Here is a 20,041-nt window from a genome sequence, read left to right as displayed (position 1 = left end):
TGCAATGGTTTCTTGTATCTGTTGCTGTTTCTTTGATGTGAAAGCAATTTAAATGGGAATGATAGTGTGGTGAACTGCTGGTCTTGTGGTCTTCGTCCATAATGTGGTTAGCAACATTGAATAGTGGTTATTAGAAGCTTTTCTTATTTCCTCTGTATTTTTTTTTCTCCTGTTACTGTGATTTTGAAAGGCTTTATATCTATGCTATTCTGTATGCAGAGAGTGCTGTTTTTCTTTTGAATACCAACCTGGATTTATCCTTATCTTCACAGCTGTTACTGTAAAAGCCACGTTCAGCTCTCTAAGTAGGTTGTTCTACCCTAGAAAATGGTCTCGTTCAAAATCAACATTCTTTCAGTAGGTTTAGAATGTAAATAATGCATACAAGTAGTAAGTAATTTAGCTGTCCAGAATTTCCCTGTTCAAATTGTAATATTGCGTTAGGAATTATCAACCAATAATTTTGACTTCATGCTTTTTCAGTATCTTGTTTGAAATCTTGCATGATACTAGTTAAAAAGAAAAAAAAAAAAAAAAAAAAGAAATAACACACACCCACACCCTGAAGAAAAAAAAAAAAAAAACCACCCCAAAACAAGAACCACCCCATCAATCCACCCTTTTAATTTAAGCCATCAGTTGAAAAATTCAAGATTGTGTTGATCTGGATACTTGACTGACATGCTTTAAAATTTCATAGAGAAGCAAATGGAACAACACGTAAGGAGTGTTGGTTTTGTCTTTTGAGTACCAACCTGCCTATTTCCATATCTTCACAACTGTCATGGTAAAAGCTGTGCTCGGTGACATATATTGATGCTATGCAAGTTGGTTGGCTAGTGTCTGGAAATTTAAGCTTCCTAATTTTTAATGTTTAATTAAAAAGGAAAAAAATCTTTGAATACTTCACCAAAGCAAAACTAGCCTAACTTGTATTAGATTAAAAAAAGCCCAATACATGTTAAAAGAAGCTTGTTTTCCTAGGGAAATGTTGGGGGAGTTGTGTTGTGGAGGTAGAGGGATGGTTTGAAGAGCTTTGCACTGCTGCTTCTCAGTGGCTTCAGCTTGTTCTGGTGTCCACAACAGCACAAAGTGGCTGGTGGCTCGTGAGCAGTCGGCAGAAATTGGGAGGGACTGAAATAACTGTCATTGCAGAGAAGTGGGCTGGAAGTTAAAATAGAGACTACCTAGGTACCACAGATCATGAAGGAAAGCAGCATCCATACATCTCCTTGTGGTCATGCCTCATCCTAGAATTTCTGCTTCTCTGATCTTTTATACTCAACAGGAAGACAGATGGCTGGTTAAGTCAAATTGTATTACTAAGAGGAAGCTTTTTGGTGTTCTGAGTTTTGTAGGTGCTTAAAGTAATATGGACAGGACTTCAAAGTCTGTTTTTTTGCTTCTCTTGACATTCTCCGTCTTATGTTTTATAATTATATGTAAGGTGTGAAGTTTGTATCTTGCTGCTGCTTCTGTGGTTAGATATTTGTCAGGAAGAGTGAAAATTTCCCTCTCCTAACCTTATCTCTGTTGTAGGTAAACAAAGTCTCAGAGTCTGAGTTTGGGAAGTTTATGGCGTAGGTAATGGTCAGGTTGCTGTGGTTGGAGGATACAGAATCTTCTGAAAGTTTCGTAGTGTCTGCCACATGAAAGCCGTGTCTGTGTGCTCTCTACGGCATGAAGAGGAAGATGGCCCTTCTCTTTGTCTAAGGTTTGGTAGCTTCAGTCTGGCATTCTGTGGGGAGTGCCTTCTGAGTCTGAACTCAGTAGCTCAACAGGGGGATTGACGTGCTTGGTGATAATACAAATGTGATAATACTTGCTCCTGTTGTGGGCAGTTTCTTGAAGAAATACAAAACAAGTGTGTGAAATTGAGTACCACATCGATTTTTGTGTCTCAGAGGTGGTTGCTGTTGAATTCTGGGTAAAGGAATGTAATAATGTTGGGAGAGACTGAAAAATATTTCTAGGTACAACACCATTCTTCCTAGGAATTGTAAGGTATAAGCAGGGGGGGAGAAAAAAAGACCACGAAAACCCTAGAAAAGCAGTAATGCTTGTTATAGCTAATGTGACTAGAAAATTGATTATAACTTTTTTTTCTACTGGTATTTTACCCTGCCACAATAATGTAGTCCTGTCTTTAGACAGCTTCTGTAGTGAGTATACCGTGCTTGCTTTCACAGGCTTGTTGAGTTGAAATTAAAAAGGAAATTATAGTTAGAAAAAAAGAAACTTTACTGTTGATGATTTGAAACACTCCATAGGTGAAAGCAAATGTGTTTGTCTTGGTTACGGTAAGAGACTGTAAGTGCTTTGATCCTGAGTTACTGAGGATTAATTGACTTCAAAAATCGTATTAATTAGAAAAATTATTCCATATTAGAATAGCAAAATTTACTGACATTTGTGTTTCTGATGCCCTATCTTTTCAGAAAAAAAAGAAATTGAAAAATAGTAAATCTTATGTCTTAAACTTGTCAGTATCTTCGTTTAGAAAACCTTTGTCGTAGATTCAGCTAAGAATATCAGGTCTTTTAAGCCAGAAAACAAAAGCCTGCTCCTTCTTGAGAAAAATAGAAAAGAACTTGCATATTAGCTGTATTGTTTCTGATTATATATCAAAATGTTTGAATTTTCTGTGCTTCTAAGAGCTAGTTTTTATTCTAACTCATTAAATAATCCAGCAAGCCATCTGGCATGTGCATATGCAAAAGGAAGAAGAAATTTAGGCTTTTGATTAGTAACAATAGAAAACCCCCCAACCCTGCAGCTGAGCTTACGTTTTATGGAATTTTTATAAATTTGTGTGACTTTTCTAATACTTAACTGTTATATACCATTTTTAAAGAGGTTGATTACCACTCTGATCTTGTTTGATCAGCTGAACTATTGCCACATCTTCAAAGAAGAAAAGGTAAGACTTGAGGACCTGTTTTTGTCTGGCATAGGGCAAAATGTAGGTGCTGGTGGGCAGCAGGTCGCCTCTTCTCATTGACAGAGAAACGTGAGTGCACTGGCTGGTGCTTTCACTTGTGTTACCAACCCGAGTTTAACCCTAGAATCCCTTTGATACCTAACAGCAACGTGAAAACCTGCGCCCAGATCACACGTGTCCGTTTTGTTCGGATTGATGGCTTATTTAATGGTGTGGTGATACAGCTTTAGAAAAGGATCTACTGAGGTAGGTATTAGTTGAGCAGGCTTTGATACACAGTGATTTCTGAGTCAGCGGGTCAGCATGAGGAGCTGCTACACCCTCTCAGCTCGGTCTAAAATGCCCAGGCCCATGTCTTGCTCTGGCGTTAGAGGCAAGGTCCTGGTTTTCAGCAGAAACTCCATGCACTCATGTATGCTGATGGCAGTGCTTCTGCCTGCAAAGCCTGTGACCCCCGATTTCAGTTGTTTACTGAGCAGTTAGAGAGGAGTTATTGCTCCTGCCACGGTTGTATTCTTTGCAGCGCTTGAGGTTAACAGATGGAGGAGTTCTTTTGGTAGCTGCCAGCAGCTGGTGGTGTCTGCTGGTCTGTTGAACTCATTGTGAAGAATTGAGAGGAAGCCATGGAGAATGAGGGTTAAATGCCAACCTGCTGCTTGTAAATTGTCAGGTATCTTTTAGTACAAAAGATGAAAATGGGATCTGAGTAAGCAGAATGGCTTGAAAACGCAGGGAATCGGGGGTTGGCACTGAAGATAAGCAAAGCTTGAGGTCTGTTCTCCGTGGGTGTTGTGCTTCTTACAATGGATGAATCGGATCCCTGCTTGATGAGGAACTGATGTTTCAATGTAGCCATTCAAATGTGGGGTCAAAGCAAACAGGTGATGTCATTAGAAATTTGGGTGAGGGCATGAGGTGTTTGGGTGAGGTGGTCACAGAGGTGGCGTGGGTGGGGCAGGACACCATGAACTCAGATGGATGGAAGCAACCCATCCTGCAAGAAGACTGCAGCCAGTTGGAGGAGCTCCTGGGTCAGATAATGTTAACGATAGTGGCAGCCACTGGAGCAGAAGATAAGGGGAGAGGGTCTTGAGATGTGGGGAGTAGACTCTCTGAAAGATGCTACTGGAGATATATGGAGGGAGAGACTGAGGTGACAGAAGAGAGAGACTATATAGGGCTCCAGAACAATGTGAGAGAAGTCCTCAGGAGAGGACCCAGGCAGCATTTATGGGAACCCATGGTAGCCCCAGCACTATATATGCCCCATGAGTGACCTGCCTCACTCTTCTCATGGACCATGTAGCCTCCTCCCCTGTGGCACAGGGAGGCCTTGTGAGGAACCACTGTGTTAACCCACCCAACTTCCCTCCTGGACTGTACCACTTCTGCTGAACGGTGAAGTCGTGTAGCTTGTAAAATTGTGCCTACGTTTGTGGTTAAAATGTTTTGGTATCTAAGCTCACTTAGTCACCGTGCTGTTAGTTTGAACTTAAACTATGACAGTCAGGAGACTGTGTCTGAAGTTGAGGGAGCCTTGATAGCCATCGTCTTTTTTTAACTGTAAAGCGAGAGAATTTAGCTTCCCATTTGTTTCCTTCTACTCTTGTTACTCCTCTTTTGTTTGGAAATTTATGCGTATCCCACTTTTTTCCATGCTACTTTGCAGCATCAAAATACTTCTCAAAATCACACAGAGGAGGGGGAGGGAATAAGGTACAGCTGGAAATATTGCTTATGTATGCATGCAGAGACAGCCCATTGAGTATTTGTGCTCTTTAGTCAGGGAAGCTTTTTTTAAAAAAAAAAAAAACCAAGAAATGTAAACAGCTGAGATGTATGTTTAAGTATAATTTTACAAAATATTGTTGTACCAATTTTAAATGCTGTTGTCTGTTTTTTATGTCGGCATATTATGCTGGTACCAATAATACTGTCAGTGCAGAAATAAAAGGTTTAAAAAAAAAATAAAAAGAAACAAAACCAAAAGCAAATGGTGAAAGAAAATGTTATGGTAGTGAAAAGTGTCATCCTACCACCTTGAAGTACATCTCCCTTGAAATTCTTCCTCTGGACAATTATGGTTGTTCTACTAAGTAGTCCATATTTCACACTAAGGTTTTATGCTTTAATGTCATCCAGAGGGACCTGGACGGGCTGGAGAGGTGGGCCCAAGCCAACCTCATGCAGTTCAGCAAGGCCAAGTGCAAGGTCTTACATCTGGGTCGGGGCAATCCCAAGCACAAATGCAGGCTCGTCGGGGAATGGCTGGAGAGCAGCCCTGAGGAGAAGGACCTGGGGGTGCTGATTGATGAGAAGCTCAGCATGAGCCAGCAGTGTGCGATAGCAGCCCAGAAAGCCAACCGTATCCTGGGCTGCATCAGAAGTGTGGCCAGCAGGTCAAAGGAGGTGATTCTGCCCCTCTACTCCACTCTCATGAGACCCCACCTGGAGTACTGCATCCAGATCTGGAGTCCCCAACAGAAGAAGGACCTGGACCCGCTGGAGCGTGTCCAGAGGAGAGACACGAGGATGATCCGAGGGCTGGAGCACCTCCCCTATGAGGAGAGGCTGAGAGAGTTGGGGCTGTTCAGCCCGGAGAAGAGAAGGCTCAGGGGAGATCTTATTGCGGCCTTCCAGTACCTAAAGGGGGCCTACAGGAGAGCTGGGAAAGGACTTTTTACTTGGGCATGTAGTGATAGGACAAGGGGGAATGGCTTTAAACTGGAAGAGGGCAGGTTCAGATTGGACATTAGGAAGAAGTTTTTCACTTTGAGGGTGGTAAGGCACTGGAACAGGTTGCCCAGAGAAGAGGTTGTTGAGACCCCATCCCTGGAGGCGTTGAAGGCCAGGCTGGACATGGCCTTGGGCAACCTGGTCTAGTGGGAGGTGTCCCTGTCTATTGCAGGGGGGTTGGAACTCAATGATCTTCAAGGTCCCTTCCAAGCTAAACCATTCTATGATTCTATGCTTATGCAGACTCTCAAACAATTTGTGTTTGTGGGATAAGCAACAGGAGTGAGGGACTAGCATAGCTTTCTGGGCTATTAAAGGTGTGTCTGAGACGCGTTAGTAATAGCTGCCCAGTGCAACAAAAATCATATGACAATACTGAGGACATAAGTGCTGCTACAGTTACTATTTTCTATAATAGATATGGTCATTACTTGATAACACAGCGCAGTAGCTGTCACAAACCATTTTTCCTGTTAGGAAGACTGTAATTTTTCTCTTTTATAGTTCATATTTCAGTGCATTAGTGTGCTGACCATAATGACAGTGACTTTGAGTTAATTTTTTTGCTTCCATTTATAGTGGATTTGGTATAGAACATGAAACTGATTAAAATCACTAAAATAAAAACAGAAAAGTGAAAGAAGTTCAGTTTTTCCTTTTTCTCTCGGGTTGCTTTGACCATTTTCTATTATTTATCGGAAGTTTAGACAGTTTAGTGACTATTTTTCAGGCACTTTTTCCTGAGTAATGGAGCTTTGCAGTCTTTACAGGTTGATGAATGAGTTGTGGGTCTTTTCCTAGGGAGATTCCACGTATTCCTGCGCAGTATCTTTTGCTATATTCCTGCAGTGGCAGGTACTGTTTAAAATGTTGTCTTTGTGTATTGTGTCTGGACACATACGTCCTTGTTCTTGAAAGGAGAGCTCTCAGAAGAAGAGCTGGAGGTCTGTAGGTTGGGAATCTCCATGTTCTTTGGTTTCACAGTGTTCCACCAGATGGGTGGCTCTATGAAACCTATGTGGGCCATCTGTGGACGTGACAATTTATTTTCCACTGCGTGTTACAAAAGTAGTTAAAATGGTCCTCCCAGAGTTGCAAACTACTTCCAAAATGCAAAAATTCTATTTTTGACAGAGACTGAGGGTTTATCCAGTGACCTCTTCACCTCTTCTTTCTAACAGCAGGATTGTGCACACAAAAAATGTGCCTAACTCCGGTGTCAGTGTGTTTTATACAGGGATACTGTTTTGCCGGTAATATCTGCTTTTTCTGGTCAGCGTTGCTTTCTCAGTGGTAGCCAGGAAAGAACAACCTCAGCCTGTTGAAAACAGTGTTAATGTCTCGATTTCTCCACCTCTGCTGCCTCATTTATTAGTTTCTCTGGTGTCTTCACCACTTTGTTTGACGAGAGCTTTTTTCCTATGATGCTAATAACTTTTGTGATTCTAAATGTTATTTAATGCTAAGTTTGGTAAACATCTCTTAGCACTGATGTTCTGCACCCTGATGGGACTGCAAGGGACAAGAGTTATGAAATAGGAAGGTTCTTGCATGGCTGCTTGTGACCTTCATTGACACAGAAAGAACTCAAACTGGTGTGCTATGGTGCCGGGGGACAACGGGATGACAAGTGAGATGAAAGTGGTATCTGATCAGTTGTCGTTAATGGCTTCAGTCAGTTACACTGGATTTCTTGTCTGATGAGGCTTGCTAACAGTGTAAGCTGGTGAATCTGATGTCTTTGGCCCAAAAAGGTGAGTGAGATTTGAATGAGTCAGGTTTCCTGCTGCTGATAGGATTTAAGTTATGCCGAATTGTTAACAGAGTAAATGAGTTCCTCATGATACAGCTTGCTTAAAACACTTTCATGAAAAGGCCTGTCAGTTAATTTTTACTGGAAACTACTCTTACACGTGAGTTTTAGGAACTACATTTTAATACATCTAATTGCTTGTAAGAAAGTTTAAAGCATATACTCTGTGACTAGAAAAAAACGACATAAGAAGTCTAATTTTCTTTTATACAGAATATATCAAAATCAAAGGTGAAGAAGAAACCAACTAAGACCCAAGAAGCCAAAAAAATCTTGAAGAAGAAACTTAAAGTCAACACAAAAATAGTCTTTACTGAAGATGGAGAGGTAAGATCAATTCAAAATAACTTTATTTTTGTGGGAACTGAATTTGTAGTCGCTATAAAGACAAAAATGCTTTATATCTATATAAAAAGATATGCTTTTCAGAAGTGTGTGGTTTTTGTAATTGGTTTAAGTTTTGCAAAACTGTTCAGCTTCCATTTAGAATCCAATTCCACTGGGAAAAAGAGGAATGCTGAGCATTGACCTCTTGTCACCTTTGTATGTGTAAGATCCTTGTATGAGAGCTGTTAGTGGATGTACAGAACTGTACCTCTTTTCTGCCTGTTATCTTCGGTGGAATCAAGAGCCTATTTTTTCCTCACAGAAATGTGAAACGATTTTCCTGTAGGTATTTGCCAAACCTCCCCCAAGTCTTCAGTTCATGTACCAGAATTAAAAGAAGTCCCTGGTTTTCTTTCTAGTATTCACTGTTTCTAGATTAAAAGTTTTGTCAGGAAAGCTGAGGAAGTACCAAATTTTTACCTACTGGTGCTGATGTAGCAGTGCATTGAAATTTGCCAGTAATTTAAGTGGATCTTCTAATAGGCCCTGGAAAAATGTATTGATTTTATACTGAAAGGAACTATTGTGGATGATAGTCACTCTAGGGTTTCATTGTGGCGATAACCTCAGTAGCAAGTCTCCGTGCTCCATAAACTTTTCTAACATTTGATTTCACAGCTTCAGATGCTGTGTATGTTGTTCTTCCATTGCCAGCATTAAGAAAAAAGTAGCGTGTTTTTTTCCTTACTCTAGATTACTTTCAGTAGAGATATAATTTGCTCTTGTGACCAAATAAAATAAAGCATTTTATATTGGAGGTGAAGGGAGTATAGCCATATAATTGCTGACATTAGGCAATTTGTAAAAGGTTTTAGAGGTTGCCCTATTGACTGGAAATTATATCTTCAGGTATTTTTAGATATTCAAAAGCTATTGGCTCATCTTAAAATATGTATGCAAATGTTTTATGTATCTATTCAATGAAGCAAAAAGGAGTGAGGATGGAGGAAAAATAGCACAATTTTTGTCCCCAAATGACTAAGCAAAGAGAGAAAAATAGGGGAAGAAGTTCAGGTGAATCCATTAAACAGTAATATGATGTAATGGAGACATTATTTTCAAATACCCATTTTTGACTGAATGTGGTGCTAAATACGATGTCCGAGTTTGTATTGTGCAAAGGTTTTGTTTGTTTGTTTCCTTTTCAAATGGCCTTTTTATTTAGTCTCGAAAAATAATGTATTGGAATATTTAGGGTGTCAAAACTTTGATATGGAAAAAATTAGTCTAACCGTTATTTTTCTTGTTGACATGTACGATTCAGTTAGTCCAGCAGTGGCCACCTGTGCAAAAATCCAGTTTGGCAAAAGCAGATGAGGATGATGATGCCAGTGGTATCAACTTAGATAAAGCAAAAGAGATACTGCGGGAAGAAGACAAATTTGACAAAGAAGAATACAGGAAGAAAGTAAAGGAAAAACATAGGGTAAGTTGATTTCTACCTCAATTACTGAAGTGCAGAAATAGATACTGTAGTATGGAATGCTTAGTGAGGAAAAACACTTAAATATATTGTGAAATAAGTGTAGTACAAGTTCATTTAAATTCATCAGTATTTTCAGGACTACATTGCACACAAGAAAACTGTTCTGATGTATGTAGCTGGATAACACAAAGCATTATGCAGTACCAGTTGTTGATAACAGTGAAGCTTTATTTACAACTTCAAAATCTGGTAAGAGTTTAGTGGGAGCATAATTTTTTATTAAACAGAGTTCAGTGGAAGGGTTTGTTTCACAAAAAGGAAGTGTTGTTTGGCATATATACTCTAACAAAAGCTGAAGATGTTTAGTAGGGAGGGGAAGTAAAAGAGTGCCTCTGAAATATCTTCAGACTACCACTTCCTCAACAGTCAGTAGAATCATAGAATTGCTGAGGTTGGAAGGGACCTTTAAGACCACCAGGTCCAACCATTAACCTACCCTGACAAAACCACTTCTAAATCATGTCCCCCAGTACCACATCTACCCTTCTTTTAAACACCTCCGGGGATGGCGAATCCACCACCTCCCTGGGCAGCCTGTTCCAATGTTTAATAACCCTTTCAGTGAAAAAGTGTTTCCAAATATTCAGTCTAAACCTCCCCTGACATAACTTAAACCCATTTCCTCTTGTCCTGTCGCTTGTCACCAGGGAGAAGAGGTCAGCCCCCACCCCTCTACAACCTCCTTTCAGGTAGTTGTAGAGAGTGATAGGGTCTCCCCTCAGCCTCCTTTTCTCCAGGCTAAACAACCCCAGTTCCCTCAGTTGTTCCTCATAAGATTTGTCCTCCAGACCCCTCACCAGCTCTGTAGCCCTTCTCTGGACACTCCCCAACACCTCAATGTCCTTCTTGTAGTGAGGGGCCCAAAATTGAACGCAGTACTCGAGGTGGGGCCTCACCAGTGCTGAGTACAGGGGGATGATCACTTCCCTAGTCCTGCTGGCCACACTATTCCTGATACAGGCCAGGATGGTGTTGGCCTTCTTGGCCACCTAGGCACACTGCTGGCTCATATTCAGCCGGCTGTCCACCAACACCCCCAGGTCCTTTTCTGCCGGACATCTTTCAAGCCACTCTTCCCCAGTCCTGTAGTGCTGCATGGGGTTGTGACCCATGTGCAGGACCCAGCGCTTGGCCTTGTTGAACCTCATACCGTTGGCCTCTGCCCATCGGTCCAGTCTGCGCAGATCCCTCTGCAGATCCCTCTGTCCTACCCTCAAACAGATCAACACGCCCACCTAGCTTAATGTCATCTGCGAACTTATTGAAGCTGCATTTGATCCGCTCATCCACGTCATTGATAAAGATATTAGAGAGATATTACATTTTGGGTAGGCAAAAGTGCTAACTTTTTGCATCGGTGTAAGTAGGGCTATCAGAATTTATTTCATGAATTATTCAAATAGTGTCATATAATTTTGGCTGTAATTTGAAAACGTCAGGATCTGCAGTCTCGTTTCTCTCTGGCATTTGAAAACCTTTAAATTGCAGACCATAAGTTTGCAAACTGTTTCAGTAGTATTTGTCATGGACCAAAGCAGAGTTTTCTGACCTTGTCATGTACCAGTCATATGGAACACAGCTGGATGTCTTTGAGTTCAGGGATTGTTCTGTTAGTCATTGTGAGAAGGGTTTGGATTTCTCTAGATAACGGATAAATGCAAGATCCCTGGACTATGTGTTATTAAAGACCTGATTTATACGCAAAGCTTCTAATTTCCAAAGCATTAATAAGTGTTGTTTTATTGCCCTGCTCTGCAAATGCTGACTTTGTCCAGTTTGACTTTATCCGCTGATTGCTAGTGATTAGTGCTAGATGTTCTAATGTCTGTTAAGGTTTGTATCTGAACAAAATAATTTGGAGGGAATTTGTGAAAGCTTGAAGTTACATTTGGGCACTGAAGTGTTCCAGCTAAAGTCAAAGTATATTCAGGCATTTTATTTGAAAGTCTACTCCTATAGTCCTGTTATAATCATTTGACATCTACAAAAAATCTCACCTCTTCTTTAGCAAAGTGTTGCGTTTGAAAGTAGCTCTAAAGAAATAATGTTTTCTGTGCTATAGGTGAAATCATAGTGTATTTTACAGAAAGCAATGCTCTCAGATTTCAAGGATACAGCTTAATAAACAAGGAAGGAGAGACTGATTTATGACTTTCCGATCAATCTGGTATTCACTAGCAAATTCATATGCTTTGAGTGATGTCAAACATACAACAGCATCAGACTTCAGTGATTAAATACTTCATCAGTTGGTCTGTTAACACAGCTTCATTGTTATAATGCCAAGGAGAACAAATGACATTGATCAGATATTTACCTGCATTAAAAAAAAAAATTCAACCATGGAGATACTATGAAAAGAGAATCCCTGTTTTCAAAAGTGAGGCTGGCGAAATGAACAGGACTGGCCGCATCATCAATATCATGGGGTTTTTCTGTAATTATGGAAGGTGTCAAGTTTCTTGTAACCAACCTGACTGCAGGAGTCTTTTCCACATTATACCTAATAATTACTCCTTATGAAGTGAAATAAAATAAATGAATGGCAGTATGTGAAAAAGAAGGAAATATATTTAAAAAAACCTCACACCTTCTGACTGAGGTACTGTGAAATGCATGTCTAATTTTTAGGGCTGCCTTACTGCATTCAGTCATTGCATGCACGTTCGGATTTTTTATATGTGGCTTAACAATTTGAGGTGGAAAATACTTCATATGGTAAATTCTGTGTACATGATGCATTCAGTTTCCTAATTGTAATTTAATTTTTTAAATGATCTTACAGTTTAGTATCCTAATATCCAAATTTGAAGGAGATGAAACTTAGAAGGAAAGAAGAGGCAGGAAGGTGATAGGTGGGAGTTCAGGATTTACTTTGGTAAAACCTCATTTGCCTCCCCATCATCTCACTGACCTTGTGGTTAAAGGTGGTTGATCCTCCACCTTCACTTTGGAAGGCATTCAAGTTTGAGATACCAATTCATTTCATGTATTAATTAATACAGGCTATATAAAGTAAGGCTCCCATGCAGATTGAATGTACTTCTGTTACTCTACCTTATTACTAAGTTATCCTTTGTGTCTGGGATTCTTGACAGTCAGCTGTTGCTGCTTAGGAAATAGCTGTAATAGTTGGGGAAATATGTCAAGTCCTGCTCTTCTGTCTCATCCAAGCAGAGACAAGCACTACCTCCTTTCTCTTGGGTCATGTTAAGCTGGTCTGGTGATCAGAAGATCCACTCTTCCAGTGACCCATGAGGAAGCTACATTGTTACTACGTGGGGCATATATTATTAAATTTTTTTCTTAACAGAAAATGTGTAATTAACTTAAATTCAAACTATAGGGAGATCTTCTAGAGCATAATGTAGAAATCACAGATAAGTGTCATCGGTAATAATTACTTTAGCCATTTGAGCCATTGGTTTCTCACTAATATTTTTGGGGAATTTATCACATTGTCAGTGGGGCAAGACATCAGTCCTTTATTAACGAAAGAACTCTAGGGAAAAATTTGAACTGTTTCATAGTAAAAAGGAATCGTGTGGCCACTTTCACAGTGACCTCCCAATGGTGTTTAAAAATTCCTCCATCTCATAAGATTTCCCTTCCCAAAAGATAACATAATCACTCAGTAGCAGATACTTAGTGGAGTTTAAATCTTTGGCTGGCATCTCAGTGATGTGAAGGAAGAAGAGCTACCCAATTCCATGTACCATGACTATACTGCAGAAGTCTGATCAGGTGCCTGATCGTCGTCTGAATTTGCTATTAAAAGTTTGGTTGTGTATGTAAGCCTGACGGGCTAGTGGTATAAGATATTTCTTAGCTTCATTTGGTGGGAGGGGATGAAACTGGAAGAGATACAAGTGCGTTACAAGCAAAGGATATGAAAGCAACAAAAACACCAGGAGGCTTTCTTGTCTTATTTTCATGACGTCAGATTTTGTGGAAGTATGGATGTCTTGGTGCCCCTTCTTGTGTCATTGGAAGAAGAGCTTTTGAAAGTCACATACCTTCATCCCATCTTAGACATCCCCTCACTGGCATTCAACAGTGCCTTATATACAAAGTCTTAAATCCATCGCTTGTGACTGTCATTGCTTCTTTTAAAATCCTCCGTATATCACTATCAGCCAAAATTCAACATGGCATAGCATAAACTCTGTCATCTGACCTTTCCTTTCTGCAATAACACCAATTATTTCATTCCCATCTTTGTTTTAATTTCCTTCCTGCAAACAGACTGCTGTAGATCTTTGTCCATTTGACATCTTTTCTAACAGCAGATGTGATAACTCTGTTTCTTGGGTTTCCACCTTGGTTACTGATTTCTCCTGCAACTCTCCCCTTCCTAGCTTTTTCAGAAAGCCATGGTTAAAGTTTTCCTCTCTGCTTTTGCTTCAGATTTGTTCAAGATCATTGCTTAACTTTTTCATCAATTTAACTTTCTTCTTTTCCTTCACTTTCAGCAAGTTTCAAATGTCTATATCTTGATTCGTATTTCCTCCTCTTTATTCTTTTTCTTCCTACTGCTGCTGATGCTTGGTGTAGTTTCCTGGTTTGTATGCTTGGCAGTTTTTATTTTTTTCTCTAAATCAATTTCTGAAACATGCTAAATCTATTAAAGTTATTATATAGGTAGATTATGCTAGAGAGAAATCCATTTTCATTCTGTATAAACCAAATGTAGCAGTCTGCTACATGGTTAGCTACGTCAGTAATCAAAAAGTCCACCAAAGTGTATTTTAATACCTAAGTCTCTACATTAGCTTTATAATGGTGGCTTAGAGTAACAAAATAATTTATGGAAGGCTATGAAAGCATATGTTGTTTTATCCAGGTTTTTATATCTTGCACATGTGTTCAGATTTTTACTTAGATTATGAGCGGATGTAGAAAACGCAGTGGTGTTATAATCCTTGTAATTTTATAAGTCGTCTTCCATTGAGAATCCCTCTCATGGTCTCTTCAGTATAACGTTGAAGATTAAAGATCTTTGGGGGAAGAATGAACTTCTTAAAATCAAAACTTGCATAAAATAGCCTTTTTTTTTAGGTGAATATGGCTTGTAAGCTTAATATGAACTTTCCTTGTGAAACTGTTTCTGATGAAGAGCAAAACTATTAAGAAAGTATCCACAGGCCATTGCTTTTAAATCCATTTGTGAATGTCATTTAAATGAGCACAGTTTTCAGTATGATCAGAAAAATGTTTTGGTGCATTCATGAGATGCTTGGATTAGATGAGATGTGTGTTGCAGTGCCTTAAGGCTTGTGGAAACTTGCAAAACATCTACACTATAATTAGGTTTCCTTCATGAGTCTCACATTTTGTTAACCTCTCCTTCCTCTGCGAATGGGGGAAAATTGGAAATCAGATGAATAAAAATAAATAAAAATCTGAGATATAATTGTGATGTAATTAATACTTATTGAAGTTTTGGGAGCAAAGTAAATTTTAGCAGTTGAGCACAAGGGAAAGGGCAGTAACACTGATCAAGATGATGTGAAAAGAATTCTGCATTAATGGGTATTTAATGACAGCCCAAGCGAGAGGTATAGATTTGAGCTCTTTTGAAATGTGTAAAATGTTATAAACAACAATAAAGGGAGCAGTGAATAAAGTATTCAGAACATGTTTTTGCACTCCATTTTTCAAGTTTTCAACTGAAAATGCACTGTTGTTAGGAGGAAAATAGAGGCAGAGAGGGATTCATCTCACTGCTTAATAACCTCTCTTTCTGTATACTAACCCGAGCTCAGAAAAATGCCCGTTGGTGCTGAAGGAAAAATGAATAGGAGCCTTATTTCTTACCTCACTTTCCAGCAAGTAAGATATGCTGTGAACTTGGGATGATGAACATAAGAAGATGGCTGTAAGTGGTTTGGTTTTTTTTTTTTTTTAAATCTTATTTTATTTGGGTGGTATTAGTGGCAAACAAACTGAGGCTGTCTTCAGGGGCCTGATACTGCAAGGTGCAGGTTGTACCTCCCTGGAAGAAGTTAAACAGCTGTGGTTGTAGAGGTATGACAGCAGTTAGAGTTCAGGTCACAGGGGGATCTTTCAGAAGACGCTATTGCAGGGAGGAAAGTGGAGGTATTTTGCAGCCCTTGTGCTAATGAAATGGTGCTGATTTTGTACCACGTGAAGTCCAAAGTTATGTGGTCTCTTAGTTTTGCTCATACTGTTCTTAATTCAGAAGAAAACAGAGCCGTTTGAGAAACTGTATTGAAACAGAGTACCTCTTTGGTTTGTTTCCTGTTCCCTAAACACATTGTTTAATGGGAGCGTGGATAGTTTTAACGAGGAGCATACCTAAATATTATTACTTAATTAACTCTTTCCAGGGCTAAAAGAAGAAATTCTTCATACCAGGCTTTATGAAAAGACTTTTATAAACTAAAAAACTTGCAGTTTCAGGAAGAGTATACTTACCCCAGTGAATTTATTCAATAACTTTTTGATTAAAATTCATTCTTGAAAACGGAAGATTGCAGACTGGTAAGGGAAGCCAAATCCCTTAGATTTCAACCCAGGTTTCTTTTGCAGGTCTGTTAGATGGAGGCTGCCGCTGTTCCAGGTTACAGACGCAGCCCTAGCAAGGCTGCACGTGTATCGCGCAGATGTGCACGCAATACAGCCGTGGGTAGCCACAGAGACAAGAGAAGCAGAAAAGATGAACGCAGGCAGCACTCACATGAACACGAACGGCACAGGCAGCACGAGCTTATTCCTTCTTGTTGGCTGATCAGGGTTGACGTTTGCTAGCAGAACTATGAACACCCTCACTCCTTGATTCGCAAGCGCACTCACTTTCACCAATCTCTTAAATAATAGTGTGGGCCCTAAATATGTCCAATACCCACACTATATGGTCCTTACGCAGTCACTGTCCTTCACCTTGGGTTTTTCCAAATGCTGGTCTTTCTGCAGTCTCACAGTGCCTTTCAAATGTACCGTAATAAGTTTGCACTTTCCCATGGGACTGATAAGCATAGATAACCTTGCTTCTCTTGTTCTTATCAGTTACAAAGTTCTGTGTGAACCTTCTCAAGGTTGTGCTTGTGTGCTTCCTTTAGTGTTCATCTGTCAGTGCCTTCGGAGTTCAGGTCTCTTGTTACTCTCTGCCTTACTGCTCATTAGGGTTAGTGTATTTGGTGTTTGGTTTATTACTTTTTTCTCCTCCTTGTTTTTGTCTCACTGTTAACAGGATATCCTTACAAACCACATTATTACCTTCAGGGTATCCCTAGAGAGACCATCCAGGTAGATTTAAACATGAAGTTCAACAGGAGTATTTTCTAATAATTTTCGTGTCAGTATATAGGGGGGAGAGTAGGAGAGAGACTGTAACTTTATTAATTTTATATTACTTCACATACATTTCTTTAGAATCTGGAAAGGATTCTCCCTCTAAGGAAGAAAAATGGAGTTATAATACTAGGGATGATATAACAGCCTCAGTACTGAGTTTAGGGCTGATGCTTAAAAAGCATGAAGATTTTGGGGGGCATTTAGGGAAAGAAAAGGTACTATACAGCTATACAGGATATCTAGCATGCTTGGAGAGAGTACTTGGAGAACTGTGGTCACCTCATGATGACTTAAAATCTGTATGAATTTAATTGATCCAATGAAAAAAGACACAGAAGTTTACTTATCAAGGAAGAATTCGTTTCCTCTGCAACCTGCAGTTGGCCAAAGGTTAGAATCAACTGTGAGTTTATTTTTAAAAGCAGTAATGCTGGTAATTTTAATTACTAGGAGAAGAATGGTGTGACAAAATCAGTTAAGATGTCAGCTGATATTTGTAGCGGATTATTTTTCCTTTATGTATCTCATGCCACACTGCATTCCTTGGGGTTTACTTTGTGCTATAAAGCTGTAGCCTTTGTCTCTCTTCTACGTCCGGCCCCCAGCGCGATCCTCACCCCATGCCGTGGCTGGGCAACCCCATGCCGTGGCTGGGCAACCCCATGCCGTGGCTGGGCAACCCCATGCCGTGGCTGGGCAACCCCATGGTTGGCTGAGCCATGGCTCAGGTGGGACAGCTCTCGGGGGAGAACGCCCTGCGCCTTGACCCTTGCTTTGGCAGCCCCCCTCCAACTGGAGCTCTAGGCTCTGTCATGCTCCCAGTCCTGCTTTTGCAAATGATTTCTGTTGATGACAGAGTAGTTATGATTTAAACATGTTTGTTTCATAGTTCTGTAAAATAATACTAGAAGTACTTGTAGCATATTGTATTAGATCATTGAATACTGTGTATAACAGTTCAAGAAACAGAAAAGACCCCCCAGGGATTTTCTTTATTTTATCAAAATTTTACTCATGATTAAAATAAAATTATATTCGATTTATAAAAATAAAAATAGATGCTATATAGCGCAAACCATTCAGTACACTGGAAGATAAATGTACCCAAGAAAAACAGTATTTGTAGTTCAAAATCAATCAATGCATTAATTCTGAAGAGAGATTGCATCATATTTCAAAGGAAATAATCTGAGGGGAAAAAATCTCAGTGCAGTATTATGCTCTTTATTAAGTAAAGCACTTGAGTAGTCCTTCACTTTGAGGTGAAATTTGTCAGATTTCAGTGTAATTGTACAGTTGGTTTAATGTGGTGCTGGGTGAGGATGATAAAATTCTCCCACGTAAAGAGTGTGCCAGCGTAGGAGCAAAATATAAAGGGAAGAGGTTGCTGCTCAGAGGAGCATTTAGCTGAATGGCAAAGAAGAAAAGTATTAGAGATGGAGAGATGTGTAAAATAAATCAAGAGAGTATTACTTTGTTAGAAAGCCTATCTGAGCCCTTTCATAGCTATTGTGTGCAGGCAATGCCGCTGTTATGTTCCAGGGGCAGAACTATTAAGATAAGGGGAACGGACACTGACAAGTAGGTTGACAAGCATCCCTTTTCAGTTTTAGCAGATCCACCCGGCCTTGCTGTGCTGCTGGCAGAGGCAAGGGCTTGCTCAATGTTTGCTTTTCTTGCACTTCAACAGCTGGATGAGCTTCACTTAAAGCTTCAAGTGCCCTTGAATGTTTTCTAAGAGTTTTCCAACAAAATCAGAGTTCTTGGCCTCATCTCGTTGACGTGAAAAATAAGAAGATGTGAAAATAAGAAATAACTGCGAGTAGGTTGTTTGTGTACACCCTAATCCAAAAATGCAGCTGTGGGTGGAGGCTGAAGTAGTGCAGGCTTGACTTAACTTCGGCTAAGGTGGAGTTGCAGCCTTAGTGCTGTAAGGGAGCTCCCATGCCAGGCAGCTTGTCCTGCCGAGGGATGTCATGGCACAACTGCCCCAAATGCTGACCTCTACCTCTCATGGGTCTTTGAGGCAACCTGGCAGCTTCTGACCGGAGCTGCACCCTTCTCTTGCTGGAGACTCGGGTCCCGCTGGGTCCCTGCATGAGCCGGCGCAGATAGCTGCAGGGGTTTCTGCCTTCTCTCAGATCTGGTGTATGAGACCTGGGTGTTTCCTTAAGAGCGGCTGCAGTAAGGCAGCTCAAGAGTCTGTGACCTGTCTAGATTATGAATTCCCACTCTTAAATGGTATCATCCCTTCAAAACCAAAAGCAGAAACAGAATCAGATGGAATACATCTTCGTCGGCCTTTTCCCTCTACTTTTCTCTAGAAAACACTAGCGTGTTTTGCAGTGCAATTCCCATTGACTTTGACATTAAGATTTTAGTTTACAGTTGTAAATGTTAGTTTTAAACACTGTTAACTAATTTAATTCTTGATGTAATTATGCTGAAAGTGTATTTTGAGTTCAATTAGGATTACCTTTACCTTTGCCTCTGTGTGCGTTTCTGTATGTATATACAGGGTGGGATGGATGGGTCTGTAAATTCATTTGAAAGAATCCCTGTGATTTCTGTAGGTTCAGAATCTGGCTCAGGTGCCATTTGCACATAAAAAAGATGGTTATTGGAATGCCTCTGTATTTTAGTTACTGTGATTTAACACCTCTTTCTTATTGGAAGGCTGTTTGTCAGAAACAAACTGTATGTATACATGTGTCCTACCTTGTGTTCTTTTCCTCCTTGGTTGAACATCCCAAATCGTTTTTGTGACTATATATATTAAACATATATATGTTTAAACCAGATGGCTTATTTAGCAACTTCTAAAAAAAATTCTATCCTTAAAACCTGTTCAGGGTGTTCAGATGTTAATTAAGAAAGGAATAATTTTCAGTTTTGTCAACTGTTTTCCTGTGTTGGTTTCATTCTAACAATGTCCTCGTAAGGGCCAGTTTCTGCTAGTGTGTTTCCTTCTTTTAAATGAGAACGTTTGGGTTTTTTTTCAACTGCCTCTAAGACTTTTTCAAGTCTTGTTTAATGTTTAAGATTGTCACTGTGCTGCCTTTCACATGCTTTTGATGCCACGCTTTTCCTATGTTGTCTTAAATAGGTCATACTAGACCCATGTGTTTCAGTTTCCCTAACTATAAAGTAAACATCAGCTCTAATATCAGCTCTACAGATGAGGCTTACATTGTTATGTTTATATAGTTTGTTGCTTGAAGAGGTCATTTAATAGATTTCTAAACCCAAATGTTAAGAGATAAACCCACAAAACAAACACAAAATAATCAAAAAGCTTTTGCTTTTTTCCCTGAAGGTATTAAGATTTGTTTATTTAATAGTAACCAGTTTTGTACTTAAT

At 39.8% G+C, this 20,041-nt stretch overlaps 1 protein-coding gene across 2 annotated transcripts in view; it reads left to right on the top strand.

Moving 5' to 3' along the window:
* Nucleotides 1-20,041, top strand: part of DDX10 (DEAD-box helicase 10) — a 197,716-nt gene that overhangs the window by 111,532 nt on the left and 66,143 nt on the right. For both annotated transcript variants that reach the window (XM_082498870.1, XM_082498869.1), the window contains 2 exons: nt 7,704-7,817; nt 9,142-9,303. In XM_082498870.1, coding sequence (XP_082354996.1) covers nt 7,704-7,817; nt 9,142-9,303 — 276 coding nt within the window. The remainder of the gene's footprint in view (nt 1-7,703; nt 7,818-9,141; nt 9,304-20,041) is intronic.

The sequence above is a fragment of the Vanellus vanellus genome, assembly GCF_965231255.1.
Source record: "Vanellus vanellus genome assembly, chromosome: 1".
Lineage (NCBI taxonomy): Eukaryota > Metazoa > Chordata > Aves > Charadriiformes > Charadriidae > Vanellus > Vanellus vanellus.
This window is presented reverse-complemented; position numbering and strand designations above follow the sequence as displayed.